The sequence below is a fragment of the Varroa jacobsoni genome, unplaced genomic scaffold (assembly GCF_002532875.2).
Source record: "Varroa jacobsoni isolate VJ856 unplaced genomic scaffold, vjacob_1.0 scaffold_1085, whole genome shotgun sequence".
NCBI lineage: Eukaryota > Metazoa > Arthropoda > Arachnida > Mesostigmata > Varroidae > Varroa > Varroa jacobsoni.
Genome location: NW_019213987.1, coordinates 232,161 through 246,829, shown reverse-complemented (window position 1 = coordinate 246,829; position 14,669 = coordinate 232,161). Strand labels below are relative to the sequence as shown.

General features: G+C 45.6%; 1 protein-coding gene across 2 annotated transcripts in view; it reads left to right on the top strand.

The window, feature by feature from the left end:
• Positions 1–14,669, top strand: part of LOC111266460 (pikachurin) — a 76,238-nt gene that overhangs the window by 23,543 nt on the left and 38,026 nt on the right. For both annotated transcript variants that reach the window (XR_002684112.2, XM_022843957.2), the window contains exon 3: positions 8,826–8,945. Coding sequence is in view for 1 of the 2 variants with exons in the window: in XM_022843957.2 (XP_022699692.1) it covers positions 8,826–8,945 (120 nt within the window). In the remaining variant the exon portion in view is untranslated. The remainder of the gene's footprint in view (positions 1–8,825; positions 8,946–14,669) is intronic.

The following is a 14,669-nucleotide window of genomic DNA, read 5'->3' as shown; positions in this document are numbered from 1 at the left end:
TTCTCTACCGCTCGCGAAAATATAGAGGAAAAACGCTAGGAAATAGCTTTAACAGCCCCGTGGACTGACTGGTTTGTAAACGGTCAGCCTTCATGCTGTACCACGCTATGTACTATATGCTTCAAAACGGTATGGAGCGTCAGACCCGAGGCGCATCAGAAGTAATCGATTTAATGTGTGTCACAACATATTTACGCACCGTACGCTTTAAACGTCTCCACGACAAGCGACTTAATTCTTGCTCCTGCTGCTGCTGTCAGCCAGGGCGTTCGCAACTGTGGCAGCTGCCCGTTCAGATGCTGCTCAACTTAACACAGGCGGGACCGAACTGATGCAGCAGGCCACACACCATTCACTGTGAGTCGTTCCCTGAGAAATTGACACGTCAGAATTGATACACTGGCTAGCTCTGTAGAAGGTTACTGGCATAAGGCGGGTTAAGGTACACATACCCACAGGCACACCGCCGATGTTCGACAGCTATCGAGCGGTGGTAGGGTATGCCGAACCTAGAGTTAGTGGGCACATAAACGGTACGACTATGGAAACGTCAAAAGGCTAGACGCAAAAGAAGAAAAAGATCTGGGGAATGCCGTGAGCGAAAGGTAGCAGACAGCGCCTTGATACCGCCATCGCAGCGTTTGTACTGGTAAATGTCCCCTGCCAGGGAATGGGCTAGTACTGCCCCAAAGGAACGAAAGGTTTCTTACTATCAGGGATTCTGAAAGCGGTGCCGCATCTGTTGGACGCTATGTGGAGACAACGGTGTGAGGGGTGCCGGGCGGGATGTGTCAGACGATTCAAGATTGGCTGGAATTAGCACGCGTCCAGCCTTCTTGCTTCGAGCAGAAAAGCTTTGGACCAAGGGAATCATTGTATGGAGCTATGTATAGCGGTACGGAGTATGCGCTACGAAACTCCTATGAGCGGTCGTATTTTCTGGCATACGTTATCTAGTCCAACGAGCCACAAATGCCGTCGCTAGTCTGTGCTTTTACACAGTTTGGCAAGGTCTGTTTCCTGACGGTTGCAGGAGGGAAGTGTAACGCATGCCAAAGAAGCCTCTTCGCCCAATCAAGCAAAAATAACAGAAATGTGTGTCACGGGCAGTTCAGGTTGGCAACTATTCTACTGACGTGTCAAGTGGGGCGTGTATATGCTACTACGTATCAGCCAGATGGGATAGTTTCTATGCGTCCTAACGATGAGACGAAGTGCACGTATTGGTATGGTCAAGCGTGCGACAATGCGTGTTCTTAATGAACCCTATCCTGCTTACAGGATAATTCCTATGCAAATGGTTTAATAAACTACAGTAGCACTTTGTTCTTTACTCAAAGTAGATTTCGACGTGTTAAATAATTGATCCCCGTTTTAGCGAATTGGCTTCTTTCCAATCCAAACGGATGGATAACTACAGATTTTTCTAATTATAAATAAACAACGAGACTTTTGTCAGCAGCTGACCATTGCCGCTGTAACCGGAACGATCATGGTTCCTACAATGAGAAATGTTTGCTTCTGGCTATCTCCTATTGACAGTACACAGGTAGATAACGCTTTAGAGGACTTGTTCTCACCACGAAAGTGTTATCAGGGATAGGGGCTTTATTGGTGCTAATGCCCAAATTGTTCCTACAGGGGCACAGCGAAAAAGATTACTCAGACGATTTGTGGTTACGGCAGCTAAGCCAAGATACAGCTTTCTGCTGCGGAATGTCATTGCCAAAGCTGCAGCTGCTACTATGAAAGTCGCTTGCGAGATGCTCGCTCATGCGATGAATCGGATAAACAGGCATTCCCTGGTGGCTACAAGGTGACCGCGACGTCTGCAATGCCGGGTTTCCTCCGGGTCCCCGGCCGTTGCCTGCTTATTTCCCCTCTGTTGCTGGCTAAAGTTCTTTTGGTGACCAGCAGAGAAAGCCAAAGAGAAGTCTTGATAACTCGATTATAGCATATTTCTTGTCTCGCATCTCCTAGCAGGTGCAGCTGCTACTGCAGACACTGTCTCTCGATGTTCCCTAATCAACTCTCGCCATTTCGTGTTTCGGTCTTTCTCTACCTCTCTAGCCACTTAATAGCAGCGCTACATCAGCCCCTGGGTACCCCAGCTTCCCAATGAAGATTCGCTTCTTGGTTTTCATGCGATAGTTAGCAAGGCATGACCCTTACTATGGCTGTAGCACTACTCACGCCGTACTGGAACAACCATCTATAGTTGGAGCCGCTGGCTAAATTTGCTTGATGATTACATAGAGCAGAGCAAATCGAACCAGCGAGTTAGCTGATCTTTGTCTTGTCTTCGGTTCATCGTTTTCTTCTTTGATCTACCGCTATTACGCCCTCGAAGGTGAGATCTGGCGGAAGTTAGTACTAGGAACAATATAATTGTATGCGACTGTGCGCGGAACTTAAAAGGCCCACTATCGAGGAATGGAGCACAATAGTCTCGTTCTCCAACAAGGGAAGACATAGTAACTTCGCTGTCTATTGATGGGATCTATGGCAAGTGATTTTGCTGCGGCGTCAAAATACTACCACTTACTCGTTGCGTACGTACGCACACGTATACTACTGTATGTATTTTGCATAATACGATCACATGATAACGAATCCTTACTTAGAGAAATAAAGCTAAACTAAGAATAATGTTCTATTGTGGTTTTGTTAAAAAATGATCAACTTGTGGCTACGGGTATAATGTGCTGCACGTCAGTATGTATATTTTCTGCGGTCCTGTGTTTATGCAAGCCCGATGTACGGGTCGATCTGGATACGCCTGCCATCTCACCAATGCTGTTTATAGGCCAGTCTACTTAACATATACATACACTACATACACATATACATAAGCTGACTTACAAAGAAGGTCCTCGCCAGGCCGGGTCCCTGAAACTGAATGACTCAGCAGGCTAGCGGTCGAGTGTGCTTTTTCCATCTCGGCCTTGTCTCCCTTGCGGTCAAGCGATATCGTCGTCTTTGCTTATGGTGACTGCAAGAGTCATCTATGGCGTAAGCAGGCAGGCGGCAATAGAAAAGCTTGGAGCTGGAATAACACCGAATGACTCATGTTTGAGCTGGGAAAACGGCAGAGGTTTTTCCATAAAGGCTGCCCATTTTTCCTAGAGCCCTTTGTCCCCCCCCCCTTTTCTTTTTCATTATCCAGCGCTGCGCTGCTTCTGGCTTCCGTTGCCTCTATCTCGTCGCAGCCGTTGCAGTCAGCGAATGGATGCCTGAATAGCGGACGATTGGGAAGTACTTGGTTGAAGTCAGGGGCAGCAATAGTTTTCCGGATTTCTGTGTGAAGTGAATGATCACAGGCAGAGACAAGACAGGAAGCGCAGCAGTAGGGAAATTCCCGATCGTTGGAGCGCGCTTTGTAAGGAGAACGGCCTGTTGTTGCCGGTAGCTCTACCATTAACCGTCGCTACAGCTCCCACAGACGGCTTTGCTGCCTATCATGGTGGCTGGCTGTTGCTTCGAACCAGGCCAGCAGCTTCAGCTTCTCCAGATGCGGCGCCGGCTAGACGCGTTAGACAGCTTTGATGTGGAGCGAGTAGAAAGCTTTGCCTTCTAATTAACAACAGCAAGAAGAGCCGGGGGTGTGGGGCGACTGAGACTCTTGTCTCTGCTGCCACTATAGCAATGGCGATTGGTACTGATGCTGGTTAGGGTCGTCTCGGCTATGATTCTAAGCCATGTTAGCTCGCGTATCAAATAGGGAATGTGACTTTAAGCGCTAGGGTCTCGACATTGCACATTCTGTCGCTTCAGAATCCTGAATCCAAGAGAGGAGCAGCCAGCCGGGGGAAATGCTCCAGGCAGGCCAAGTAAACGCTAGCTGAAATGCCTAGAGTGACGCTCGACACCAAGGCCAGCCTGGCCGTTCTGGAACGCGCTATTCGATTGTTCTTCAGGGTTCGCCTGAAACAATCTGGATAGCTGTGGAAAGGAGCCATTCGGCGGTGAAGACCGAGAGCAAAACGTCGATGTGGAAGCCTTCAGTGGAGGAACACTTTGTAGTGTTCCTCAACACAAGAAGACACAAGAAGGGATCAGCCAAACCCGGCTGAAAAGGCAGGGGATGGCAAGTACCTACAGCGGCCTACCGATGGCCTGCGGCATCAAGGCCACGAGCTATACACCGCCAAGCGAGTTGCCACCGGGTGACGGCCGCGTAGTGAAACGAACGTGAGCAATAGACTCCAGACAACGAAAGAGCATGAAGCTGAAAACGTCTTTTGCTGACCGCTACCACCCGCCACTGCTCCTGCCATCGGTACAGCGGCCATCTGAATGCTTCTGAACGAACGACAACTGAATCAACGAACAACTTGCGCTTTTTCTGCGTTAATAAAAGAGTCAATCAGGCGGGAACTGGTGGAAATGGGGCGCGGTCTGGGCGGCTTGAAAAGTGCAGTCATAGCCGAAATTAAATCTGAACTGAACACAGCCGGTCATGCACTGCCGCCTAGGTGACGTTTACCACCTTTTCTCAACTGCCTCGCGCGCTCTTGAACTGTACACAAAAACGTCCAGCTCCTTCTCTTTCGCTAGGTTCAACCTTTCCTCTCTAAATGCCTCCTTGCTTAGACCCTGTCGTTCCGTAAATCTCTTTGGCAACTGCCCTGCGAAAGCTTCGGAAACCTCAAGTGAACTCATGTATCAGTACGAAATGCTCCGGTTCTGACGGAGTTTTTTTGATGACTGCCAGCGTAAACTTCCACATAAATGAATTCCCGATTTCTATGTCTATAACATTTTCGTTGGGGCCGAAGTTTTCGGATCTAGAAAATGTGGTGTAGATTAAGATGCGGCTTACGTTGCACCTAAGAAGTTTCGGGAACTACCGCATTTTTGTGTTTTAACAGGCTAAGAAGGTATGGACAGATAATCGAAGGCCTTTAATATAGGGTCACAATTTGCATTTTCTAATATGCATACACTTTCATCCTTTGGCGTAAATATGGGAACATTCCATCTGTAAGCTCAGCCTTTTACCGATCTACAGCTACCTCAGTATTTAAATATATAATAACGCACGAACAGCTGTGTAACAATATTGCAAATGAAAATTATATCTTTTTACAAAATCTGTTTAGCATTTCAACATTTGATGACGCTTAAAGGGCGCCTATTAACCAGATCTTTTTCTGGCTTTAGCAAAAAAAATTTACAGGTATTCAAAATTGTCACCGTGACTTGATATAAAATAACATAGGTTCCTAACGGATGTATGACACGCTTCTCATTAAGCCGGTACAATTTTTCTTGACTTATCATTCAGTGCTTTGCGATTTCTGAGCAAGCGACTCGGTCTAAGGCACTTCGTTCGTATACCGCTGCTAACGAGTCTCATTGCGGCCAGTGTACCGTATATCAACGAATCAAGTTTTTCTCTTTTTATCTTTCATGACTCATTTGTTTACGGGGATCGCATATACCTACTCAAAGAAACTACGAAGCTAAGTATGTTCACTCACGTCCCCGAGGGCTGAGACTGCGCAGTCTCTGCGAGTGGTCATTAACGTGTCCACTTTGGCTTAATAATTCTCTAGCTAGGAAACAACAATCCTTCACTTCTGCATCTGGTATGTATACAAAAATGCTGCCAATAAAACTATATAGCAGAACATGCGTATCGCCACTATGTCGCCGATCATACTTCGCCAGATTTAACTTCCAGTGCGTGTAAGGTACGTAAACATTGCTCCGTAAATGAACAGTCAGCTAGCCCATTACGTACGATGCGTTCAGGATATGGCATTGACATTGCTCCCCGAGCAAACAAACATTGGAGTGGCCAGTTCCCGTTGCTCTGACAGAACTAGAGATAGAATGGCATAATTGCTGCTATGTAGAGTTTGTTAGGTTTGCATGAATCAACCTAGACGAAAAACTGCCTGATTCAGGGGCCCAAGCAGACCCAAGACAGACGCTAGAGCATATGGTAACATGCTAACACATAGTGGCATGGTACACTACGTGCTTTAGGTTAAGAGATATATTGCTGCTTAACGAGCATAGAATATATAGTGGGTTCATTTGCCATTATAGTGGACTGTGTCTGCCGGCTGTTCGTCTGCTGGTTTCGTAAAAGAAACTCAGTGAGTGTCACACTGTCAACTGTTCGCAAAGGTCAAGCTTACTGCTAGACCAGTACTGTCTATATGGTCAGATGGTCTTCGATGCGAAAAGGGCTTCTGTGTTTGCGTAAAGGCGCACAATGGAAAAGACACGATCACAGCGTCGTTAAGGAACGTTGAACACAATATGTCCTGAAAATGCTGAAGCAGTTGCACGGGGGTGCTTGTATTGTGTACAGTGTAACAAACTGTTGGTGTCCCGCTTAATAAAGCCGTATTCATTTCTAATACAGCGAAATCGGTGTCGAGAGGCATCCACATAATGTGAAAGCCTGCATGCTGCAAATCGTCGGCGAAACGTCACGCGAATCCGGCGGGTCCGGGTAAGCTTGGATACCTCCCGCACATTCTACCGCTTAGGGCCTATCTAGCGACTTGCCAGCAAAACTCAGATGATTGGCATCTGCCCATGCCGTTAATACTGCACTTCGTAATCATAAGATATTCATAAGTGTACACGTAACTACACACGAAGTGGAGATGGCACTACCTCCTAGATTGAAGTAGTTCCCAGCAACTTCAACAGTTTTTCGGGCCTGATGGCTGAGTTCAATACGAACCTGCAACAGTTGCACACAAGAGCGTTCTTTCCGACAGGGGGCGCTGTCTCGGTCGTAACAAAAACGAACAAGATAGAGAAATAAAAAAAAAGCGAAAGATCCGCAAAATGGTGGAAACTAACGTGGCGAAAAAGATTTCCAAGAAATATCTGATTGACTGTACAGTGATGGCTCGCTCCAACCGTGGCCTTCCTGTTCACGCGTTTTCAAAAAATCAATACCATATTTTTCTTACCGAACTACTTCCGCACTGCTTCGTACGATTCCAACGCTGGCCGGTCGGCCAGCTCACGAGTCCGCAATCAAACCAAAATCAAAAGCTCTTTAGGAGTCCTTCTCAAACAAACGCCACGCTTGACGAGAAAGGCTATTCAGTGGCACTTATACTCACCTTTTTACTTGTGACCTCAATCCCCAATTACCCGTTGCTTCAAAGCTTCCTGTTGCGTTCCACCGGGATTACAGCCCACAGGCGCCGTTGCAGTGCTCCAGGAGGCAACAGTAGCCAGGGCGCTTGCGACAGAAGCAGTCCAAACGCAACAAAATCATTAATGGCCAACCTTATCGTGCGCTCTGCATTTCTTCCACGGGTCAGTGGCGACTGCGTCGCACGGCGTTTAATGGTTGCTCGGCCTCTGTCATTCTCTTCCGCATACGGCGTCTGTACCCCATGGTATCTGGCGCACTGGGTACTCGAGGCACATTCAGTATTCAAGATCCATCCGTCTGTTAGCTCCTCCATTCTCCCTTGAAAACAGAGTACCGCAGGACTGTCAAACCGTATGGAGCTGTTATTACTATCGGGGGTATTCGAGAAAAGGGATTGATGAGTTTTTGATTATTTAAAAATGCTAACAGGACAGCGACACAGAAGGGAGGTGGGCACAACGGAATGACCGCAGTTAGCCTGGTTGCGAAATGTAGAAAATGAGTCGAAGGGGCCAAAAGTTTGCTGTGTTGCTGGGGCAGCGTAACTGGGCCAATCCTGAGACATGTTCCCGAGCATGAATGCTTCTGGCAGAACTCCTCGGACCCGATGGGCGGAAACAATGGCTGAACGGTTATCTGATACGGTCCATATCGTCGTATCTGTGCTACATCGCAGCACCCATACGCTGAGCATTCTCCAATAATGTGCACACGACAGAGTTTTTTTTACAAGTGCTTCCACTGTTCCTAACAATTTTCAAACGAGCTTTTAATTCTTGTGCATCTGGCCAGGTAGCTGTTAGTAGTGGATGAGAAAAGTAACTGATTTACCTTTTAGAGAGCTTGAGCCCAAAATCACTGCCGCACTATCGTTAAATAAGAGAAAAATAATAGAGATAATAAGAGAAAAACGTAGAATTAGCCAGAAAAGCTAGCAGTGCACACAATTGTGCACAGTGTACTGCATATTGATGCGTCCGCGGTACGAATTAGCCCTGGCTCATCCCCACATTTCTTTTCTCCTCGTTCAATCATCAGTAATTTGAAAATGTATTGTTAAAAATGCACAAATATGGTAGGCTTTTATGCTACATATTGTTAAACAGTGCATCGTGTGAAGATAGGCGAACGTGAATCGATATAACGTATTATAAATAATACGAAGACAACAACATTTTCAACGAGAGTCACTCAAAAATATTACTCACGCAATCTAGTATGCAGGTTTTCACATGGTAGAAAGTTTGCGTGTAGCTGGCATATGATAGAAATGTGTCTTTTTTCATTGGGAAATGTAATTATAAATATCGTATCTCATATAATGCACGCTCACAGCATAATGATAATAATGTAATTTTCGTTTACGCGTATTCCACATGTTTCTTTTCTAATAGAGTGCACTTCTATACTGGAACGGTGCAACGATTCTCTCGTACATGTCTATCGCATAACCGGCCATTAAATATTAGTGAGATGAGCTCAAACAGATCTCTCTCGGTGTGTTAGAATGTACTTATATGAACACTCGAAGCGCGTTCGGGTACGGAGTGACACGTTGTTTTCAGCTATATATAGCGGCATTTACGGCTGTACTGCAGTCGTTACTACAACAGCTGCCAACTTCGCCGTTCCTGGTTTGTGCTTACCTATGTTCTCTTGTCTTTTTGTCTCTCTGTCGTTTGCTCTGTAGGAGAGTGCCAGTCAGAAGGCGGGCCATGCCAGCAGCTGTGCTATGATCTTCACGATGGAACATTCGAGTGTGGCTGCTCGGAAGGTTACGTACTCTCCACTGACGGTTACAGCTGTCACCGTAAGTCGCGAGAAACTACACGCTTATTTCTCCACTTTACCCGCATCCCATTCTCCCACTACTGACTCTGATCACATCCTTACCTCTTGACACTATCTTTTGCATCCGTGTGCTACCCTTGTCCGAAACCGAATCCAATGTTCGCCTGTCGTTTTGTAAGCTTCACCAATTCGCAATCCGGTACCGTACGCGTCCACGAGCTCTTCTCGCGTCCAGCCACCCAGATTTGCCCACACCCGTCGACCATTACACGCAGTAGTAAAGAGTACTCAGATGTGCGCTCGGTCGTTAGAGAAACGGTTACTTCAGCGCACTTATTTAGTCGAGACCCCCTCCACCCTATGTCGGTTTCCAGGTGCTCTAGAAGCGACCACTGGGTTTTAGGTCGTCTGTGTGGCCTCGCTTAGGCAGTTTGTCTTATCCTTCCTTCAGAAGGCTGTTCTGATTACGTGTATAGAAATATTCTTAGACTTAACAGACGCGTAATTTGTCTCTATAATAGAATTACAGTGTATGGATGGCATTAGATACGAGTTATTCGGTGACGCTCTGTCGCTTATAAATACTTGAGAAACGCAAAAGGAAATGCATGCTTTGGGCTAAAATATATGTTGTTATAACAACAGCAATAAGGCAATGTGCTAAAAATGTCACTTTTCCTTTTTTGTTTTTGTAAATTGAAGCACCCTCTTAGTGAACCTTAACAATGTACAGTCGCTGTGCATAACGATCTGGTGAGTCTCGTCTAATTTATTGTTCAATGAACTACTTACTGCTAATGCAGGGCTATTGAAACTGAAAGCGTCCGTGTCATTTTTTCCGCTAAAACAAAGCTAGAAATGGGAATGGTATCTGGGCTTAACTGATTGTAGTTAACAGCGTGATTATTTGGGTGGTGTGAAAAGGTGCTCTTGAATGTCTTACATGATACAACACTGCGATGACCAGCAGGAACTAGACGATCTATAAAAATAGATATGAATATCTTCTTTGGCAATACTAATCATACTAAAGGATACACTGAGTTCATGAAAGAATTATACAGCTAGCCATTGATGATCCTCTGAAGATTTCACGGCTCAAAATCAAAAGAACCTCATATGCCACCTGCTCTGTTCTGCAAAAAAGTCCAACATCAATTTGCCTCGCTATTAAATGTGGTAGCTTAGGAAGGGAACGAGGAATTGAGTTTATAATTATAATCCTTGCTTCAACATCTGTAAGACGGTCTGTTCAACGAAAAAAATGAAAGAATACGTCTAGCGAAGAACTTCATGTTCGCCGATGTTAGGGCTAGGCACCTTATTTCGGTACCTATTAATAACTGAAGATTCGTATTAAAAACGACGTTCAGTTGTCAACTGATCTTCTTAATCGTTCTTCATGATCATCCTTAACCCTGTCATTCCCGTTAGTTGATGAAGTAACGCGGATCTTTGCCATTAGCGTACTGTCGTCATCGTTTACCGTGTCCTTTTACTAGTACTAGAAGTACTATAGTCATATCTACCTATGATCAGTATTTGCTTCCGTACCAACACGCTTGTCATTAGACGAGCCTTACTAGCATCTCTGCCAAGTGTTACCACATGCAAGGAACGGTTAAGCAGGTCGACATGCTTTCAACAAAATACGTCCTGAGCAAAGATCTCATCAGTGGTAGTAACAGCAGCAGCGGTAGTATAGGTTTGAGCCTGTTTGGGCTACAGGTCGGGCTCACCTAAAACAACTAGCCAGACAAGCACGATACAGAAAGACGACGAAAAAAACAGTGAAACAGAAAAGCGTTCCGACAGTCCTGATAAGAATAGAAGCGCAGTTGCTACTAATAGTCTAGATTTGTTGACTAGTTGGCCATTGTTAATGCTCAGGCCTTCTAAGTAACTTCGACTGCAACCGCCGTCAAACGCTAGGTTCCGTTTTTCCTCCGAAACGAAGCCTGCTGCTACTGAAATCAATACGACTATGTTCATATTCGGCCTACCAGTGCCTAGTAGCGGTAGAATAATTTATGTTGCCAATACGACCCGGCCGTTCGTCTTATCATCAGATATATTCTTTCTCTATTCTTCGCCTTTCCTGCATTCTATGCTACGATCTATGCGCTATCATTTCGAGTCGATTTCTCTATCAATTTGGTTGGACCTCGGCCGTTCATGCGTCTTAAATCTTATGCAATTCACGATCTATAGCGAATAACGTAACGCGCATCGTTCGTGCAGAAGAACTCGTATTCACAAACAGGCAACCATTCGTACTTACAGAGATACAAACATATACATGCACACACACAAATGCACAGATAGACATATAGCTCTTTCCACCCCAGGTGCCCTTTCGACTTTTCCTGAATTCCAAAAAACCTAACCCTTCTCTCTATGCACTACTACCACCACTATACGCACTAGATGCCCCACTAGCTTTGGGGGTGCTCTTTGTTGATGCCACACGCTCGCACGCACGCACACACACACACACACCTACACACAGACACACATACCTACACAGGCTCACAGCCAACCCAACAAGAGCGGATTGCCGGAGGTCGACGGGGACTGCCAGTGATCGAAGCGAACCGTAGTCGACGTCACGTAGAGAGAGGGCAAGCGAAAGCGTTACATACTAGGGAGAAGACGCCCCCTGCTGCACTTCAGCATCCCAAAACGTGTTCAGTTTCCTCCCTTTTTGTGTAGCAGGCAACTCAGCTGAGTTCCTTTTGTCTTCAACTACCGAAGTGACTCTTTTCTCGTATGAAAGGAAAGATAGATAGAGAGGAATGTTCTTTTTGCCGATTCTTTGGTCTTTTTTCTTTCTCTTGGCTTTCTGATCTTCTGTCTGTAAAATACACGAAGGCTGATTTGCTTGTGCACATATAGATCTTCATGTTATGCGATACTTGTTCGACGAAGCGTGCACAACGCCGAACCGCGAAGCAGACGAGCAACCAGGAAGGTACAGAGTGTGCGAGTAGGCAGGAAGCCACCTACAGACTTAGTAGCATTAGATACACACCAATGTGATGTGTATTTCGAAGTATACACATACTATATATGTTATATATAATACACGAAATATACACAGATATATATATATATATATATATATATATATATATATATTATATTCGAAATACATACGAGATACACTGTACGTTAATTCTCTATCAGGTAGAGTTCATGTTCGAAAGAGACTTGGCTTTATTTTTTCGGTTCGTTTTCTAAGGAACGAATCAGTTCTTATTTAGAGCCTTACCAAGCCGCCTCCTAGAAGGTTTACGAGCACAGTTCCAACTATCGCAGCCTCTTCCTTCTTGTATCGTCCTTGATTGAAAGTCCATTTCAGAACAGTACTCTGAGGACCAGTCACTTACCACCGCGAGGTCGCTGGTGCCGATGCAAGCAACCGCGCTACCCCGCCATAATGGCCTGGAAAAATGTTTTGACCGGCAGCAATTTTCCTAGAACAGGTTGTGTCATACGATAAATGGCCGAATACATTTCTAGGCGGAAGCTGACGCACAGTTTCAGGCATATGACGCCACGCATTCCGCACATATACAGTGCATGAAGGTACTTCGATTCTATACATCGTCGAACCGCCTGGTCTGCAGCTGTGTTGTTCCAATAGCGTGCTGGCCGAAACTAGCAAGTACCGAAGCTTGGCATTGGCTGACCTGATGCCGGTGCAGAACCGCTAGAGATATTCCATATCGCCGTTGCGCCGTTATCAAATGATAGATTGCTTAGACATCTTACTCATATGACTCGGACACTTGCAGTAGAGCGTGCGTATCAGCCCAAACGTGTTTTTTTTCCTGAGAAATGAGAGATTACCATGGCGCTAGCGGAACTAGCCGCCAGACGTTATTTGGAACGGAGCATACAGGATATGATATTGCAGAACGCATTTCGTCTAGAGAAAAGAAAAACGAAAGAAAAGCAGAAAACAAAAAAAATACGAAATGGGAGAAAGGGAGGGGAGAAGGTCTATCTTAGCCCATTCGGACTAGTGGTTTCCTTCAAGTTTTCGGGATAAGTTTTTCTGCTAAGCGTTTCGTACAGATAATACAGTTCTGCTGAATTGGCAGATTCCGACGGTGGCTCACGATATGAGCATAGCTTTTGAAATGAATCTACCATAGGCATCGTCTGAACAGAAATAGTCATTGCTATAGTCGTCATCAACATAAGAACAAGTCATACTTTCCGGCAAAGAGAAGTGAATCAGTTGTTTGTCTGCCGGTGTAGTCTGTTTGTAGATTAGTCGCAACTTTCACGAAAAAGAAAGAAGCCCGGGAGCTTTACACTGCAAAACCCTTTGACTAGAGCCTAGAGTCGGGAGCTAAAAGCTTATAGTATCAGAGATTACCGGCAGTTCAGTGGAACGGAACTCCATCTGACCCAATTTGACCACTTGATTTCGCCAACCGAACGGTGGGATCTCTGTTACAGTGGGTCGAGAGACCTAAGGTCTGAGGTTAGACTTACTCAGCTTAAAAGCATCGCACGAAACTAAAGAGCATAGGCCCTACAAATGAACCCACATAATTGGCCAAAAATGAGTAACCCTTCACTAGGACTGGTCATAGCCGTCACGATACTTGCTTTTAACATTCATGGTTCAGGCTGTCCCGTTAGCCTCTTTTTCCACTGCGGGACGCCAGCTCGCCATGGAGGCGTCTACTCGTAGAAAAAAAGCAGACCTTCAGATTGGGCCGCTGTTCAGTTGGGCTGAAGCCCTTGACGGCGAGGAGCAACCGCTTGGAGACAGCGTTGTCTGCTTAAACAATTTATGTTGTCGCTGATTAGCTGTGGCGAAAAATAGAAATCGGTAGCCCTTTTATGGCCAGGTTAGCCGAAAACGCTGACTAACAGAGAGGTCGTCCTTATGAGCGCAATCTGCAACTTGCAGCCGACGATCGCATGGCTGGTACATCGCGGCATTGTGGGTATAGAGAGTGGTCGTACATCGATATGCAGGTTTTACGTGGCAGAATGCGTGCATGGGTGTGAGTAGGCAACGGTAGCTACCGTGACAGTAAGACGAGCAAGGCCATCCTATGGTCAACAATCCGGCTTTTTCCGACCCCAGTCAGTTAGACAAAATGTATACGAAAAGGCAGCAGCCGACCTGAAGCATCCCGAAAACACTTGATGCTAATAGGTGTTACTTCTAGAATACGCTGTTCACGTTACACGTTACTTCAAAATCAGTTGAATCAGCGTGGTACGAATTTTAATGGTGACAAAGGTATGGAAATAATTAGAACTACAAATATTTGTAAAAGAAAAATAACTAAGATACAGTTTTATTGTTTTCGATAAACATCAGTCTGTCACTCTAAATATTGCACATTTAAAACATTTGATCTCTCGCTTACCTACGTCTTTGCCCCTTCACGGTACCAAAACATATAAAATAAGCGTCTATTATGGGCAGCAGTTAAACACTGTTAGGGACGAGTTTCAGCACCCGCAACGAATGTAGCCAATACGCCTATATAAACCGCGTTTTGTCCGCGCGAACTGACGTCTGCGTTGTCTGGACGTGGCCTTGTTCCTCACTACACAATACGTTTGCCAGGCGCGATGCACATTTTCCCATAGTAGTCTGTCAAATATTGGTTACGCGACACACTCGCAAACGTTTTTCGGATCGTCGTTCGTGATAGATCGCGAATCGAGATCACTACCGACGTTGACTGCAACTAAATGCTCGAGAAAC